The sequence below is a fragment of the Anastrepha obliqua genome, chromosome 3 (genome assembly GCF_027943255.1).
Source record: "Anastrepha obliqua isolate idAnaObli1 chromosome 3, idAnaObli1_1.0, whole genome shotgun sequence".
In the NCBI taxonomy this organism is placed as follows: Eukaryota; Metazoa; Arthropoda; class Insecta; order Diptera; family Tephritidae; genus Anastrepha; species Anastrepha obliqua.
The window spans coordinates 64255055-64273938 of NC_072894.1; the positions used below are offsets into that span (position 1 = coordinate 64255055).

Here is an 18884-nt window from a genome sequence, read left to right on the forward strand (position 1 = left end):
AAACAGCGTGCGTAGGTGGTGCGGATCGCAGGTAAATCCCCCATTGATTGTGCGGCAAGATTGCGGTTGAGACAGGTGCACCTTACGCATTTGCGATATGTGCTACGAATTAGGCTGCGGGCGCCAATAACCCAATATCGATGTTGCAGGATGGTTTGCATGATGCGGGGTCCAGCGTGTAATGTAATTTCGTGAATATCGCGAATGATCAGTTTCGCAAGTGGGCAGTTTTTTGGCAGGATAATCGGATGTCTTACATCAGCAGCTACTTCAGCGTTCTTGATCCTACCTCCTACTCGCAAGACGTTTTTCCCATCGAGATATGGCTGCAATGTCAAAATACTACTCCGAAGCGGAATCGGCTTTCTTCTGTTGCAAAGAGAAATTTCATTAGAAAAATACAGTGATTGTGTATACCTTATCAAGCGTAGTTCAGCTTCGGATAGCTCTTGACAGCAGGGAGGACCGACCCGTTTAGCAGCGTTGATTCGTGTCTTAACACGAGCGTTGACGAAAAACCTTAACACGTAAGCAATGATGCGGCGCAGCTTGGAATACGATGAATATTTCATCAATACCGGCCAGTGGTCATCTGAGCTCGTAGCATGGGCGACGACCTTGCTACGAACGCCCAACTGAGTTGTGTGTTGCGAAGATGATAGCTTCCAGAAATGATCAGGACCTTTTAAGAATTCAGGACCAGACCACCATAGTTTTTGATGCAGTAGTTCGGACGGAGTTACACCTCTAGAAGCGCAATCTGCTGGATTCAGTTCAGAGCGGATATGATTCCAACATTCAGGCGGTAAGACTTCTTGGATGTCAGCAACGCGATTGGCAACGAAGGTTATCCACTTACTAGGGTGCGCCTGAAGCCATGCCAATGTAATAGTGGAGTCAGTCCAAGCATAGATCGGATAGCGGAGATCACCCCAGCTATGTAACACGCTCCGCGCCAATTTTGCAGCAAGATGTGCAGCGCACAATTCTAAGCGTGGCAGGGTTGTTGTTTTAAGTGGTGCTACCTTAGTCTTCGACGAGATCAGCACAACGGTAATACTGCCGTCGTTGTGTAACGTGCGCGCGTACATTACGGCAGCGTAAGCGCGTTCGGAAGCGTCAGCGAAAATATGTAGCTCAGTGAACGACTCACCTGCTCCTGAGCCAAACCAGCGACTTATCTTCAAACTCGATAGCAGTAGTAGTTCCGAGCGATGTTGTCGCCACTGTACTGCGATGCAGTCTGGAACAACGTCATCCCAACCGACACTCATACGCCAGATCTCCTGAAACCACATCTTTGACCTTATGGTCGCTGGAGCGAGCAGACCCAATGGGTCGAAAAGCGTGCTAGCATCAGACAAGAATGTTCTCTTCGTTAAATTAGTGGGTGGTTGATTCAGCTTAACTGAGAACGTGAAGTAGTCCTCCTCTGTATTCCATATCAGGCCCAAGGCATGGACATCTTTAGTATCGACTAGGTAGTGTGATATATTCTCCGACGCGTTCGAAACATTTTCAGAAAGTTCCGCACAATTAGACGCCCATTTTCGAAGTTCGAAGCCCCCTTCCTTCAGTATTTCGGAGACGTTTCGTTGTAAACTTAGCAGCTCTTCTTTAGAAGACGCACCAGTGAGGAGATCATCCATGTAAAAGTCCTCATGGATGATGGCAGCAGCCTTCGCGCAAATGTGTGAAGAATATTTTGCGGTTTGTTGCAGCGATTTAACGGCTAAGTAGGACGCAGCGGCAACACCATAAGTAACGCGCAACATGCGATAATCTTTTATGGGTAACGTCGGGTCACGACGCCAGACAATGCGTTGTAGATCGAGGTTTTTCGTGGACATGCATATTTGGCGGTACATTTTCGCGATGTCCGCGGTTACTGCGTAGCGATGTGTTCTGAAACGAGTTAGAATTGAATATAAATCTGGTTGCAATTGGGGACCAACAAATAATGCATCGTTCAACGAATTCCCGGTGGTGGTTTTGGCGGACGCATTGAACACGACTCTCAATTTAGTCGTGACGCTTGACTCTTTTACGACGGGGTGATGCGGCATATAAAACGTTTGATCCGTTGGCGGTGGTGCAAGTTCCATGTGCTTCATGTCGATGAGTTCTTGCATGAACTCATTGTAGCGTTGGCGTAGGTCGTCATCTCGCGCTAGTCTTTTTTCGAGGCTTAGTAGATTTCGAACAGCATAACTTCGCGATGCTCCCAAGGGTACGTCAGATTTCAGCGGCAGCTCTACTATAAATCGACCGTCGGGTGACCTTCTGTGCGTTTTTTCGAAAAGCTCTTCACAATAGCGTTCTTCGTAGGTGAGGTGGGCCTTTTTCGGTGCTTCTTCTAACTCCCAAAGTCTAGTGAGTGCTCGATCTAAATGGACTTCACAATGCAGAGACTGTAAGCCGTGCGAAGGGGATTCGGATCCATCGACATTTCCAAACAGCGTCCAACCGAAAACCGTTCGTTGAGCCATGGGCGTACCGGGTGGCCCCTTACGAATCTCCGAGCAGAGGAGCTGTCCCATGACGTCCATTCCGACCAAGATATCGATACGCCCGGGTTTCATGAAGTGCTGATCGGCTAAAAGTAGATCTTGTATGTGCGGCCACGCCGACACCTTCAAGGGCTGTGTTGGCAAATCACTTGTGATTTTAGGCAGAATCAATGCGTCAACAGTAAAGCATTGGGCTGAAAAATGAGAGGATAATGATAGTAATACTTCACCTCTAGAGCGTATCCCTTGGGAGGAACCAATTCCAGAAATCAATATTGCGGACCCTCTTCGCGGTAATCCTAAGCGTTGTACACATGACTCGGTTACGAAGGAAGCATGCGAACCAGAATCAAACAGCAAGCGAGCGGGTTGCCAATGACCAGAGCAATCGCGTACCTTGACCAAGGCGGTTGCCAACAGCACAGTCCTTTCTCTTGGATGAGGCTGGTTGGGATTGGCATTCAAATATGAAGACGTACAGGCAGCAGCGGTGTCTGTGGAAGGACCGTTAGCGGATGAAACGGTTGTGTCCGTTTGATGCATGACGTCTGCGGCAGGGGAGAAAGGCCTAAGAGAAGCGCTGTTAACGAAATGAGAAACGGTTGTAGCGTTAGTTATAGCGGCAGTATTATGCAACAGCGTGTGATGGCGTTGATGGCAAATCCTGCATGCAGATGTGCTGTTACACTTTGCCTTATAATGGCCTGAACTCAAGCAGTTCATACACACGCGCGATTCTCTCACAAATTTCGATTTACCGTTTGCGTCAAGGTCCCGAAATTTTTCACAACTGTATATTTTGTGTGGCCCGTTACAAAATGTACAGCCCGTGCTGTTCTGATCTTGCACTGCGTGAAACACATTCGTAGACTTACACACCGACGCGGTTTTACCCTTAGCTGGCACTAATCCCGTTGACGATGATAGCATTGATAGAGAACGACATCTAACTTCTAAAAACGTGGACAGCTGTTCGAATGACGGAGGCTCATCAGTGACGAGTGATAGCTCCCATTGCTTTCGTGTCTCGAAGTCTAATTTATTGACTAGTTCGTACACTAGCCAATCGTCCCAAAACTCCACTGGACGTCCCAAAGCCTTAAGCTCGCGTATGTGTTGCTGGAAGGCGTCGATCACTCCCTTAATTGCGTCGGCGGTGTCACTAGCTGCCCTCTTTACGTTGGCCATAGCTCTAAAATGTCCTTCAACTATAACGCGCATGACCTTATAACGCGATTTTAGTAGGTCCCAAGCTTCTTCATAGTTGACATCACATATCTTAAACCCACTTATGATTTTTAACGCATCACCCCTTAAACAACTGCGCAGATAGTGCAGTTTTTGCCCATTTGACAGGGCTGCATTACTGTCGACCAAGGTAGAAAACGCGTCGAAAAAACCGATCCACTCCGTGGAGTCCCCAGAGAATTGGGGCAGCTCCATCTTCGGCAGTCGTATTGCTGCAGACACGGGCGTTGTCACGGACGCGGGTTGCGCTTCGGCACGACACTTCTGTACGCGGTTGAAGTTTGCCAAGGCCGTAGAGTACCACGTCTCAGCTTGGATTCGTACACTTTCTTCGATGTCCATATTGTCACTTCCGCACGAAATTTCAACCGCATCTTGAGCGGTATTAAAGCGAGCCCACTGCTCACTGAGCAGTTGCATATAGCTTTTTATGCTTTCTGCATCCATTGTAAACGCATCGTCCGTACTCTTGGCCATATACCGCTTAATGGCGTTAAGCGCAGAGTCGCGTGTTTTCACGGAACTCGACATTTTTTTTTTTTTTTTTTTTAGTAAATTCGAAGGACGATACGCGCACTGCTATCACGCACAAATCCACGCACTAATTTTTATTGCCTTGATATTCCCTTTTAAGAGATTCTTCACAATCTCAGGACTGCCAATGATGTGCTCCTTACAGAAATTACAACTCACAGAAATTCTGTATTTCTAATTGAATATCTTCAATTTTTTATCGCTTATATAGCTTTATTTTAATTGCATTTAAACCGTGAACCTACGTATTCAAAATTTTGCAATTTTGTTTCCCTTAATCACACTCGCAAATCCTTTTTTTTGTTCACTGGTTACTTATATATTTTTCGCTCACTGGTTATTTATTATTTAACATTGCATGCACCTTAGCCAAAATCTATTGGCTAAACTTTTAAAATGCGGGCTTGACTATCCGGCTCGAAGGACCAAAAATGATGACGCGGATCGCTTAGAGAAATAAAACACAACCTTTTCGTTTAATAGGTTCTTATATTATAATTTAACACTAAGCGCGGTTGCCTTTATATACATTATCTAAAGCGGTAAGTTATGCGGTAAAAACTTAAGCGGTAAAATATGCGGTAATTGCGAGATGAATAATAAGCAGTAAATAAATTCTAAGTTCAAAGACCTAATTAAACAGCAATATGTACCTACGCACGTACATACGTGTAAGAAAAGGATATGCGGTAATTGCGGGACGAATAACAGTAGCAGTAAATAAACTCTAAGTTCAAAGACCTAATCAAACAGCAATATGTACCTACGCACGTACATACGTGTAAGAAAAGGATATGCGGTAATTGCGGGATGAATAACAAAGCAGTAAATAAACTCTAAGTTCAAAGACCTCTAATGCACGTACATATGTACGTGTAAGAACAAAGGATATAGCATAAAATAGAATAACAAAAGCGATCGTTTACATTGCTGACATTAACCCTTAAGTAATATTATAAAAAATTAAAACTTAAATTAAATGCATAGACGGACTCAACAGCTTTGTTAGCCAAGACTTAGACATAATTTTCCATAACTTCTGACTGCCGAGCATACCGGCAACACGTGTTTTTTGTTAGCCTAACCTTCACTTAACTTTGAAAACATTGAGAGCTGTAGGTCTTAGATTTCTAAGTTCTGTATTTTACGTAAATTGAGAACTAGAAGGGAATCATTCGCCGTGTCATTTCCCTCTTTTTTGGATGAAATTCCTCCAAATATGCCATAAAAATAGATTTTTCGTACAAATGTAAAACATGTGGAGACTTCAATGCGAAAATGAAGACAGAATAAACAAATAGGCAAAACAAAACATGGTAAACATGGACGATGGAAAATATTGTTGGCGCGATCGTGAAAACTAAATAAAATCTAAGTATTAGCTAACAAAAATCTAATTCGCAAATTACTTAGAGAGCGAATTACATGGCGTGGGAACGTAGCATAAATGCACTCTCCGATGAAGATACATTCGGCTTATTATTTTGTTGGTCTAGGATAGCGAATTTATAATATTTGCACCTTGCTGTACTTTTATTGGGCTTGATTTACGCTTGATTGATTGCACTGCGGACCTTTCCTTTTGGATTGGTATATTTATCTCTGCTAATGCTGGATGTCTTTAGTGGCTGCTGCCACTGTTGTGCCTTTATCTCAAGACAAGCACGGGCGAAGATTAATTATTTGTAGCTGGAGCGCCAACGGCCATTGTTTTCTTCGTAGCTGCTGCAGATTGTCCATTGTTTTTTCGATGAGGGGAACTACGAGTAGTAACAAACCCTAGTATTTGTTCCATGCTTTAGTTGGAATGTCTATTCTCGTTGTGTAGAGACTGCTCAAGTTTCTACTGTTTACATTTTACATATTATTCACGAGTATAAAAGTTTCAAAGTTCAGCATAAAATAAGTAAAAAAGTCGTATTTTAATTAGATGTTAATGGTTCCACAAAGAAATTCGTGTTTCATACTAGTTCAATTGCGTTCCTAGGAACCTTATCCTGCACTTGGGCTAATATGGCTAGGAAATGCGAAGTCTTTGCGGTTAAACTTCCAACGCCAACATATCATGAATAGATTCTATAGTATACACATAAGGTCGTAACCATAATTAATATGTATTTTCAGCTTGGGAATTAATGACTCACTAACCAGCCGGTCCTGTAAGGTACAATATCGAATTTCCCGCTCAAGGTACACAGCCTCGTGACAAAGGTATTTAAAAGCACAAAAAATAGTGATCATGATTGGAATTTCTCCTGGATAATGTAAAATGAATTGGATTTGATGAAAATATTGTACTCCATTGCATAATATTATAGATTTCTAGGAAGGCACATTAAACACACCGCAGCAGTGGCAAATTTGATTTTTATCTATTTATTTGTCAAAATTTCTGTAAATAACTCTAAACTGTCAATCTATTTACTGTCTTTGCTACTGCACACAAAGTCGTTGAACGCCATCGAAGTGTTCTGGCGCTGACTGGTGCCAATACTGCTCAAGTTTACTTTGCTATCCATGGGGCCCGTCTATCGAAAGCCAAAATTACAGTCCTCAGGTGTAGTTGTAATGGACTCGCAACCCACTTCGCCGCTACTCTCACAGTCAATGTTTGTTGAAGTTGACTATTCGGCAGAGCTCCTATCTCGCGTACCGGCCGCTAAGCGTTTTTCATTGCCGCTGCGGAAACGCTCGTTTTTTCACCGCTCTGTAGAGAGGGCTTGGCGATATTCTTCGACTTTCTTGTTGAGCTCATCTTAACACGCCTCAAGTGTTTCGCTGCTTTGCACAGGTGTTTTCATACTATTCTTGCCACTGGTATTCTCAGTAGTTGGACGTGGGTTGGCGCGTTCTAATTCCTGTATACCAATGACCAATTGCTCGTACACCTTGAGGCGCGTATCGTTGACCTCGCGCATTGCATTTGTGTATTTCTTCAAGTACACAATTTTCTGTTGCTGCTCGTGAACTGCGCTCTTCAGCTCCTTCACCAGCCTCTCTAGCTCCTTGTAGCGTTCCAGCAGCGTCTTGCCCAGCTTTGCGGCCAGTTGTAAGTCTCTCTCGGACAAATTGATGATAAACATCTGCATAAAGTGCACGTTTTCGTTTAAAATATTGAAATAGTCAAAGCGAAGAATAATCGAAACCATGATTCCTTTATTTCAGTTGAAATTTATGTTTATTTCATTTGAAGTGATTGAAAGTTTATAGAAAATTAAAAATATAAAAAAGTAAAAATTTAATCAAAAAGATTTCAGGCACACAAGCACGCGTAGACCGACCACGTCAGCAGTCGTCGATGGTATTAATGAGTTTCAATGAGTATTAATGGCATATTGTATTTATGTTGTAAATATGTAAGTATATGTTTAATTAACGCTTACATCCTTTGTTGAGTGCTTGGACGAGCTCTTATTCTAATTTGTGGAATGCCTCTTGATGTTATACAAATGGAGAAACCTACAGTTTTATGTTGCCTTCGAACAGCAGATGGGTTTTATGAGATTTTTTGTTGGAACAACATCAAGACGCACGCCACAAATAGGAAGAGGAGCTCGGCCAAAGACCGATCAGAAGTTTACGCGCCAATTATTTATTTTATTTTGTGTGTGCGTAGATGGTTAAAATGGTCACGCTTCTTGTAAATTCGATCACTAGAGGATACTGCTCTTGCTAAGTCGAATATGGAACATTATTTGAGGAGATGTGGAATTCATGTTTTATTGCTTATAGTATATAAAGTACTCTTATCACCGATAGGTACTCTGTCACCTATTTTTACCTATCACCTATTATTACCTGCTGGTAGCTGTTGATGTTACCGCTACAATTCCAGGAAAGCTGTCATTATTTTTTTGCTGCTGGGCTGGTGCAATATTTGACTAAATATTTTATAGTTATTCAAGCGTCAGAACTTTTTTTTGAGAAAGTAATATTAAAGTAGTCACTTGCCAAGCATGTCCTGTACAAATTAATAACTCCGAAAAATCTTCGTAGTTCATAGACTTTTATGGGCAGTTTGAATTCACTTGGGTTTCGGCACCAAAATTCTGCTCGATCATTTCACATGTACTCACACACTCGTCCAATCAATCATATTGCGAGCGGAAATCTGCACGAGCATTTTACATGTATTCATATACTCGTCCAAAGACATATTCACAGTGAGTCGTTGTTCAGACGGCTACGAAGTGTCATTGGTTCATTTTTTTTCGAATATCAACAACACAATCTCAGTTTTTTTGTGAGACTGCCGAAGTGACGTCAGCCCATCAGTTGATTTTGTCAAATTCACTCAGAGCCGAATAATGGTCTGTTAAAGAGCCCACCTTTAAAATTTTTTCACAATGGGCGTTGATTGCCAGTGTAAGTACATCTTTCCTTATGTTCGTATAGGATATTCTTTTGCGTATGTGTGACTTAAATAATTAATTCGTCGTGATATTGCATTAATTGATTTTGGGAAATGCTGCTTAATTCCAATTCATACCTTATCATTTGTGTTACGGATATTTGATGCTTTTGTTTCATAAAATGACATGAAAGATTTTAATGCTGATAGTACAAATACGGGATCGATGTCACGTAAAGTATCGATTAAACATTTTAAAGTTTATGCTCGTTGTCAAGGGGACATTTTACGCTAAAAAAATTCTTTTGCGGTTTTTTGTTTGTTCCATTCATTTCATTTCCATAGATATTGTTAGGCCAGCGAAAAGTTTCTATTTCTAAATCATCCATTCATGGGATGGACTTGTAGTCATTCATTTTTTTATTACTTAGGGCTTAGTAATCGATTGTACAAATACAAGTACAGTGGCCTAAATGCAGATTGAGATTGCAGCTTTTTTCGTTCATATAGTTAAATAAATCTAAATTATATTAATAAAAAGTAAATAACTATAATCATTTCTTAATTTTTTTAATGTAAACGATTTCTTATCACACAAAAGTACAAATTACGGTAACTGTACAGATTCTTACGAAAAATATAATTCAATTATTAATTACTTTAATTTCATAATCATCAACTGCTTTCGATTCATTAATCACCGAGCGGGTTGTGCATAAAACCAAAAAATTTCCTTCAATCCATTGTGGTGGGCATCACAGGTAAAATTGTATGGTATGGTATCAGACTGGGGGATGCAGGTTTCCTCACATACGAACTCTCAAGTAGCCCCAGAAACGTTAAAGACATTCCTTCAAGACTGATCAATGTACACCCTCCCTTAGTCCACGCGGGACATTCTCGGCTAACATTCCATCAAGGGAAGAGTTAGCGGAGGATGCAGCCATTGGAAATAAGGCCTGGTAATCTGTTTCACGGATGGCTCGAAGTTATATAGAAAGGTGGGTAGATGAGTATTCTGTGAGGAGCTCCCCATCTTGCTCAAATTCAGGCTATCGGACCACTGAAGTATTTTTCGAGCGGAGGTAGCCGAAATCAATCAATCAAAGAAAAATTGATTGGTTGCGGTATTTAGAGCCCTGAGCTCATTGTTTGTGCTATCGAAATTAGACGGGAGATTGACTGCATATTGCATATTCGTCAAGTGGGTCCTCGCATGGGCAACCATTTTACCTAACAAAACTTAAGCGTTGGTGAAGATGGTTTGGCAGCACTGCATTATTTTTTGTTTACCATCTCGATAATTAGGACATTGCGACCCTGTTACTTTTTTGATGGCCTGCTGCTGATTAGCTGTCGCAATATTGCTGAAGTTATTTCGCGCCCAACGTGTTGTGAGAAAATATGGAAGAATGAAACATTTACTTTGGCTCATTAAACATATTTCAACTCTAAAGTAGTATTTATTACCTCCACATTGAAAACTTGCAGAAAGCGTTTGGATAGCCAGTGACTCCCATCAGATTGTCAACATTTTAACGCAATTATTACAGCTGGAACAAGCTCAACTGTTATGTTATTATCGATTTTCAAAGCACTGCGCCTGAAAGTATGCCAAACGAAATAAAAAAATATCCCCACTTATACTTGGAAGCACTAGCCTAAGCATTTCGTTTGTGTGTTGTTTCTTAAACATTTTTCCTTAGCGAGCAAAGAAGTGGGGAATCGAAAGTATCTATAACACTGTGCGACCGTGATTTTATACTTTTATGGAGACCTAGTACAACTTGTAGGTATAGTAAAACTAAGAAATGTATAGGAGAAATTTCCAATACACCCCCAAAATCTCATTTTATGGCCATAAAACCGATTTTCAGTAGGTTGATGTGAAGAATCACTCCTAACTTCGCCAATTTCCATCCGATTTCGAATTTGTTTTTTAGTTCGAAAGAACAAAAACAGGCCTTTTTGACAACTGTTTTTGTTCTTTCGAACTAAAAAAACAAATTCGAAATCGGATGGAAATTGGCGAAGTTAGGAGTGATTCTTCACATCTACCTACTGAAAAACGGTTTTATGGCCATAAAATGAGATTTTGGGGGTGTATTGGAAATTTCTCCTATACCATTTTGTTTAGTTTTTCTATGGCCATAAGTTGTGCTAGGTCTCCATAAAAGTATATTTAATTTTTTTTTTTGTCACACAGTGTAATTTAACAGGTCTGGTTAAATATTTTTGTGATTTTCTTCGTATTGATTCAGAATTTTCTATCTTCTTACTTCTTAATTGGCGCGATAACTACTTACGCGATTTTGCCCGAGTTTAATAAAGCGCGCCAATCGTTTCTTTCTCGTGCTAACCGGCGCCAGTTGAACACACCAAGTGAAGCCAAGTCCTTCTCCGCCTGATCCATCCAACGCAAAGGAGGCCTTCCTCTTCCTCTGCTACCACTAGCTGATACCGCATCAAATACTTTCAGAGCCGGAGCGTTTGTATGCATTAGGACGACATGACAGCGGCTACGTATCTTTATTCGCTGCGCTATGTCTATGTTGTTGTAAGGCTCATCCATCGCCTGCGATATTCGCCGTTGCCAACGTGCAAAGGTCCAAAAATCTTGCGCAGAATTTTTTCTCAAACACTCCAAGCGTCGCTTCATCGGATGTTGTCATCGTCCACGCTTCTGCGCCATACGTTAGGACGGGCATGATAAAAACCTTGTAGAGTGTTAGTTTTGTTCGTCGAGAGAAGACTTTACTGCTCAGTTGCCTACTTAGTCCAAAGTAGCACTTGTTGCTAAGAGAAATTCTATGTTGAATTTCCAGGCTGACATTGTTATTGGTGTTAATGCTGGTTCCTTAATAAACGAAGTATTTTACAACCTCGAAATCATAACTGTCAACAGTGACGAGATAGTTAGATAGATAAGTTCTGCGGCTCGTACGATCCTTTTCAACATCAGGTTAAAGAAGTCGCACGACAGCTAGTCACCCTGTCTGAAACCTCATTTGGTATCAAACGGCTCGGAGAGGTCCTTTCCAATTCTGACGGATTTGCTGGTGTTGAGCAACGTCATCTTGCAAAGCCCTATTAGTTTTGTGGGGATGCCAAATTCTGGCATCGCGACATACAGATAACTCCTTTTCGTACTGTCGAATGCATCTTTTAAGTCGGCGAAAAGATGGTGTGTGTCGATTCTCCTTTCATGGGCATTTTCCAAGATTTGGTGTATTGTAAATATTTGGTCGATGGTAGACTTTCCAGGTGTAAATCCACACTGATAAGGTCCAATCAGTTGGTTGATGGTTGGCTTCAGGCTCGCTAGAACCTTATAGGCGATATTTAGAAGACTAATCCCGCGGTAATAGGCACAGATTGCGGGATCACCCTTCTTATGGATTAGGCAGAGCACATTTAAACTCTAATCGGCAGGCATACTTTCCTCGACCATATTTTGCATAGAAGTTTGATGCATAATTTTCTATCACCATGACTAAATTTGGAACATTGTAAATTTGACCTACAAGGTCTACGTTTGATCTGTTCGTATTCCGTTTCTGTGCATTATTTACGAGAATTTTTATATATGTACATAAATTACATATATTTATATTTGTTATTTGAGTTACAAGCTTCTTCACCAAACCTCCACCCGTTATCCAACCTTAACCCCCGAATAAAATATTTTAATTTTATTGAAAACAATCAAAAATATTACGAATATGATTAGTGAGATACTATGCTTAGTGAGATACTATCAGCTCTATATTTAAATTTTTTTTTTTCGATATTAGCTAACGTCTTCTTAGTTATAAAAAAAATTCCGACACCTAAATATAAAAAACTACGGAAGAAATCTCAGTTAGCCATTCACTGGCGGGTCTAAGGAACTTGTATAACCTACTCGGGACAATCTTAAAACTATTTCTGGTTTCGTAAGAGGATACAACAGGTTAAACTACCAAGCATAGCTCACGGCCGTATACACTTCGGAGTGCGACTAACGCTTCTATGCTCAAAATATGTTGCACTCAGTTTAAACAGCCTTAGGTTCAGTTATCCTTAAAATTTCTTGGCACACGTTACTACCGGCTCTCCAAAGTACTATTTTTTATATAATATTAGTCTGAGGTTTTTAGTGATCTTATTTTTAAGTGTAAGCAGAAAATATCTGCTTAGGGCGCAACGCGAAAGTTTTTTAGCTACGAACTAATCTAGCACTGCGACCTGAAAGATCTATTGTTTTCGCTTCATGGATTCAAAGTATCATATTTCTCTGAGCCCAACTTCCGCAATAAATATTAGTATTTGTTTCATTTTATTAAGTTTTACTTCATCCTCTGGTAAAATATGTTTACGCAGGTGTTTGGGCCGCCTATGCATCAGTGCTAGGCGCGATATCAGCACAGGTCTAGATGCTTCGTTTTCCTCCTTAAAAAATCTACAAATTCTATTGGAGTATATGCCCAGGTTGATAAGATGATAATTCAGTTTATTTACGTGCATATTTATATACAAGAATTTGTTAAATTCGCAAGTTAAAATATAAAATCAGAGGCGGCAATAGTTTTAATTTTGGTGCTTTTTATGCAAAGTAAAAAACATACATAAATTCTTCTGTATAGTGAATTTGTCGCTTGAAATTATTTTATTTTACTTTGAAAAGTATGTAACTATTAATTTGTCAAAATGTACTTATTCATTTTTGAGCTTTTCCGTCGTTTTCTTTGGAATTTAATTTAGTATTTTGTACTGATGGAAAATACCCATTTACGAAATACTTTTTGGTTAGGCTTTCACTGATGTCCAGCTTGCTTTAAATTTGAGAAAATGGCACTAGTTTTCAGCTGGTTAAGATTTGCTCCTACAAGCAGACTACATTTTTTTCCACTTTAATTTGTACAGCACTAAATTTTGTTTTTTAGTGATCCATATTAATACTACGCTATTGTACAGACTATTTTATTGGACTGTTCAAAATACATGGACTTCTGTTGCCTATATACATACAATGATTATTCCAATAATCGAATGTCTGTAGTATATAATGTGTACTTGGTACATGTTGTTTGTATGTCTAAATGTAAATACAATAATTTACGTATACAATTATCTAAGCAAAGTATACACTTTTATGGTGTATGTTAGAAGAAATAGTATCTAAATACATATATGTATGTATGTAGATGTATTGAAATCGTATTTAATAGAAACTGTATACATATGAAAATGGACACATGCAAAGGTCACAAAGCCAATTGAATTAAGGAATAGAAAAAATATGGGTATTTGTAAAAAAATATTGCACGAATTAAAGCCAGAAAATCAGTGAGCTAAATAGATTTTTCAAATTGATTTTAACGATGTAAATAAATTATTAGATGCATACTACATAGCAAAAAAAAAAACAAAAACAGTCAATAATTATAAGTGCATCGTAAGCATACCGAATTTCTAACTAATGAAACTCATCTATTTTTCATAAATTTAAATTACTGTAACTTCTTTCAACAATTTACAATTCTTATGAAAATTTACCACACAAACTAGGAGCAATAGAAAGTAATCAACAGTAAACTATTTTATCTCAGTGAAATTTCAGCACAAATATTATTGAACTATTGAAACAAAAACGGAATCAAAATCGAAATGAATGATACAGACATAGTGAATTTTTAGTTGCCGTAAAAGCGATAGCTATGAAAACTCAGTTACATCTGCAGAAAGCATTGACACAGTGAATGAAACGAAAAATGCAAAGATATAGGATCAAATGCTTTCAACACACCAGAGGGCCTTCCAGTATGTACATACATACACACATACTATAAAAGCAACTCGTCTGTTCATACGCGCTCAAGCATGTGCATTTGTATAATATGTATGTATGTACAGCACTAAGTTGGTATAAAAGAGGCAGCGAGCGGTTGGTTCACACAAACAAATGTGACACTCACAAAAATAACTATACCATACATACATACATCTACGTAAATTTCGTCACTACCCGACAAGTTACTATTGATTATATACACACATACATATTTGAATAATTCATACTGTTAGCACTTTTCTATTTTTGCTCTCCCTAATTATCTACATATATTTTTCGTTGAGCGATTAACAACTATCTGACCAAATAAAATATTAATATAAACAAATTTAGGTATTGAATAAGTTACTAAGTGAGAAGGGATTAATGGCGTAAAGCAGAAATGGTACAGGCAGCAACAATTTGCACGAATGTTATACCTATACATACAACCAAACCACAACAAGGAAAACGAAACTAAATAAGAATATAATACTAACGAAAATGACAAAGTATTACATACAAATTAGTACCAAAACTGAAATAAAAACAAGACACAGGCATACGTATACATAAATTATTATTATGTTAGCTTAAAAATGCAAGTATACACAATTATATAACTGAGGTAATGATAATAAAATAATTATAATTCTTATGTGACAACACTAATGTGAATTATTAAGTGAAATATCTTGAAAAGAAAAACTAAAATAATAACAACAACTAATAAGCTACTCGTAATACAAAATTATTTCTTAAAATTCAAAGAGTGCAGTGGAAATTAAAACAAAAAAAAAAATCAAATAAACATTAAACATAATGTATTTATTTATTTTAATTTATATACACTAGAGAGATAAAAATATATATACATATTAATTAAGTGAATTTTAAAATGTGTATAATTATTGTTTGTGTGGGAGTTCGAAAAGTACTAAACATGCGGAGATGGATATATACGAGTGCATAAGGGTCTTTCAAAAGTCGCAGAAATGCCACGCTCCCACTTATTGTTTCCAAATAAAATATTTGAAGATTTAGATTCAATTTTTATTCAAAATATGGCTCTCAACAACTGTATGTGCAAAGTGACATCATTTAAATATCCGCCATGAGTACTAATTTGTTGAGAACGTTTTTGGTCTGCCAGCCCTTTTTCTATGCTCGACAGAACCAGTTTCTTGCAATTTTTCACCAACCTATGAATTGCCGACTCATTCGGTAAAAAAATTCAGGGAGAAAACTCCATAATTTTCTAAGTAGATGGCTGTAGTGATTGATATCTCGTGAAATATCGATCAAACACTTTAAAGTTTATGCTCGTTGACCCTTGTTATGGCGGCATTTTTCATTAAAAACTTATTTTGCTGTTTTTTTGTTTGTTCCATTCAGTTGAGAGTTACAGAGTATTAACAATGGAAGTCAACAAAGAGAAAACTTGGTACATTTTACAGTTTTTCTTTGATAAAGCCCAAAATGCACGCTGGGACACTGAAATTATTAATGGTGTCCATTCTGTGGCAGCTAATTGGTATAATAATGGTGTTATTTTCCACGAAACTAATATATATTTATATACGAGAGCCAATCAATAAGTGGTAATAATCAATATATCACACAACATTTATTTTTTCAAATTAAATTTATTTTTCTACACAATCTCCTAATATGTGGGAGCATTTAGTTAATCTCTTCTCTAAAGTAAAAAACTATTTCTATCGGCCCTCGAAAAAAACGCTTCCACGGCTGCTATTACCAAAATTTCGTAAAGTTGCCGAATTTCCTGTATCCGAGCTGTTCCTGTAGCCAAGAAAAAATGAAGAACTCGCTGGGAGCTAGATCGTGAAAAATGAGATATGTATGTATGAGTGCGGGTGCATTGTTTTCATGTAACAAAACTTGTGATCCTAGCTGCCCTACCGCCTTTCGTTATTGACTTTCTGCAACCCTTTTATTTGATTTGTATAGTATGTAGTCCGTAATAGTAGCTCCCTTTTGGAAATAAGCAACCCTGAACATTCAAGCAGAGCTCGAAACATGCAACTACTTAGAGGTCGGTAATGGACGTCTATTCGATAGGTAGCAGAAGAAGAGGAAGGTCTCCACTGCGTTGGAAGGGCCAAGTGAATAAGGGCTTGGCTTCAATTACGTTAGCACGTGGAAGAAACGATTGGTACTTTGTTGATTTATGAAAACTACATTTCGCTAAATTCTGCATACATTCGGTTATTATAATAAATAAAGGAATTTTAAAAATCAATAGGCAAAATATTTTTAATAAATCACGTCACATCAAATATTACATTTTACTATACACTGTCAGCAAAAAAAATTCTAAAAACCAACGCGATTTCTAAATTTTTCCAAGGCTTCTTATTAGAAAGTTTGAAACTTTAATAAACACTTTTTGATTTTTTTTAAATATACCTAAAGTTTGAAACTTGGATTTAAATAAATAAATGAAAAAACAAGAAAATTAAATATGTCACAACGATTTGTTTGTTATTCGGCAAAGGCTAAGTATTCATTCAATGGAACTCTTTCTGCTTTATAAAACTATGTTAATTGTATTTTTGAGTTATATAATTTTTTATTAGTTTCGAGACTTGACAGAAAGCCACCTCAGCATCTCGCCCGCCATCGAGCAACTTATGACATCTTTTCTCTTTTTAGCAAGAATTGTGTGTGTTTGGTGTAGTCACAAAGAGGGACAATCACTTTATCCTGCTTGTTTGTCGTCACTCGCTTCAAGTCATCAACATTTTTTTAAACCTTATACCGCTGATTCCACATTACAACAAATTTTATTGATTTTTTAATCACTTTTGATATTGATAATTTCGGCCCTTTCGAATGCGTGTATAAAAATACCGCCTCGAAACGCTTCGTGTACTTCTCACTTATTTTGGTTTAGTTGCGTTGACGGGAAAGTTTCGAACGACACTAACTTGAGGATGAGACGACGGAGCACTTTGCGTGCGTCTGCCCCGCCTTCGCGCGAATCAGGCTTGAGGTCTTTGGCACTGATGTGTTAAGAAGTGACCACCTTGGCTCCTTGGCACCACAAGATCAACTCAGATTTTTTCGGAGGTCGAGTAGATTTAAAGAAAAGTAAAAAGCAAATCCCAGTGCAGTACAATGGACTTAATTGTGTCTGAGTGCCGTACTTGCTAGTCTGTCCCGACAAAAAAAAAACCAATTCGGGTTAGCACTGGGGTCGTAGCCCTTGAATGTGACTATTACGCAGCACAAAGCAGAACGAAATATATCTTAAAGTTACAAGAACGAAAAATGGTTCGTTTGTTTTGACACAGACTGTACATCACCCCCTAAAAAGTATTTGAGAAAAAGTATCCGTAGAAACACTGAAAATAAAATCCTTTTGTAAATGACGTCTTCATTACTAAAACTGACTTCACGCTTGGTGGAGATATTTTGCATTATCACCGAATGTTTAGTGTTAGCGAATTGTTCAGTGACTTTATTATCAATAATTGAATAGGTGTCACAATTAATCGTTTTCATTTGAATAAATAAATCCTTTTACTAAATAAGAAAAATATTTTGAGTGATGATGATATTTATTTTGACCTTTACACGCTTTATTGTTTGCTTACTTGTAAGTTTACAATTGTCAAGCAAACATTATAAATCTTCCTATAGAGTGATTAATTGTGTGCCACCTTAATGTGACCGCCGTAGCCGAATGGGTTCGTGCGTGACTGCCGTTCGGAAGTGCGTAGGTTCGAGTCCCCGTGCATGAAATACCAAAATATTAGAAATAGTTTTTTTTTTAATTGTGATGGCCCTCGGCAGGCAATGACAAACCTCTACGTTCTGCCTTGAAAAAGCTCCTCATAAAAAATATCTGTTACTATATATGTGTAAATTCCCACCGCAGCTTATGGTTACTACCGCATACTTAAGCGCATATTTGTCAAGTCCCATACAAATATCATAGCTTAAACCCATTTCAAACCTATCTTTCACGGTGCGTTTGTGTTGAGTTTGCATATCTTTAGTATTAAACGGTGAGAATAGTGTTCATTTCTGATTTTTTCTCTTTTGTTATTGCATTCTTATTGAAACATGGCAGCAATGTTGTGAAACTTGTCAATATCGAGAAAATTTCATTGGCTGCCGGCGTCTAAAATTTATATGAATTTACAGTGTTGCCAACTCTTTGCTCTTGGTAATTAATTTAGTGCTTTTTTATACATAAAATGGGAAAATTTTTGAGTTTGGTGTTTGTTCCTTTTTTTAGTTTGAAGCTACCAAAATTGTAAGTTAAAAAAAAGTGTATAATTAAAAAAAGGTTATAAAAGTCACTCTGAAAAGGGTGGTAACCCATTTATAAATTGTAAAAATCTTTTTAATTTACTGAGTACGAATTAAAGCTATATCAGGTTAGTTATAGTAAAAATAA

General features: G+C 38.2%; 1 protein-coding gene across 1 annotated transcript; it reads right to left on the reverse strand.

Annotated features, from left to right (window-relative positions):
• Positions 1-342: 342 nt before the first annotated feature.
• LOC129242036 (uncharacterized) lies at positions 343-4289 on the reverse strand. Its single transcript, XM_054878596.1, has 2 exons — positions 471-4289; positions 343-369 (listed from the first exon to the last, which is right to left on the reverse strand). The coding sequence occupies exons 1-2, from the start codon at positions 4287-4289 to the stop codon at positions 343-345; spliced, it is 3846 nt and encodes a 1281-aa protein (XP_054734571.1).
• Between the last annotated feature and the right edge of the window lie 14595 nt (positions 4290-18884).

Coding starts and splice junctions, on each gene's coding strand:
- LOC129242036 (XM_054878596.1), bottom strand. CDS start 4,289: ATGTCGAGTTCCGTGAAAACACGCGACTCTGCGCTTAACGCCATTAAG. Junction 370..470: donor GAATCAACGCTGCTAAACGG/GTCGGTCCTCCC, acceptor TCTTTGCAACAG/AAGAAAGCCGATTCCGCTTC.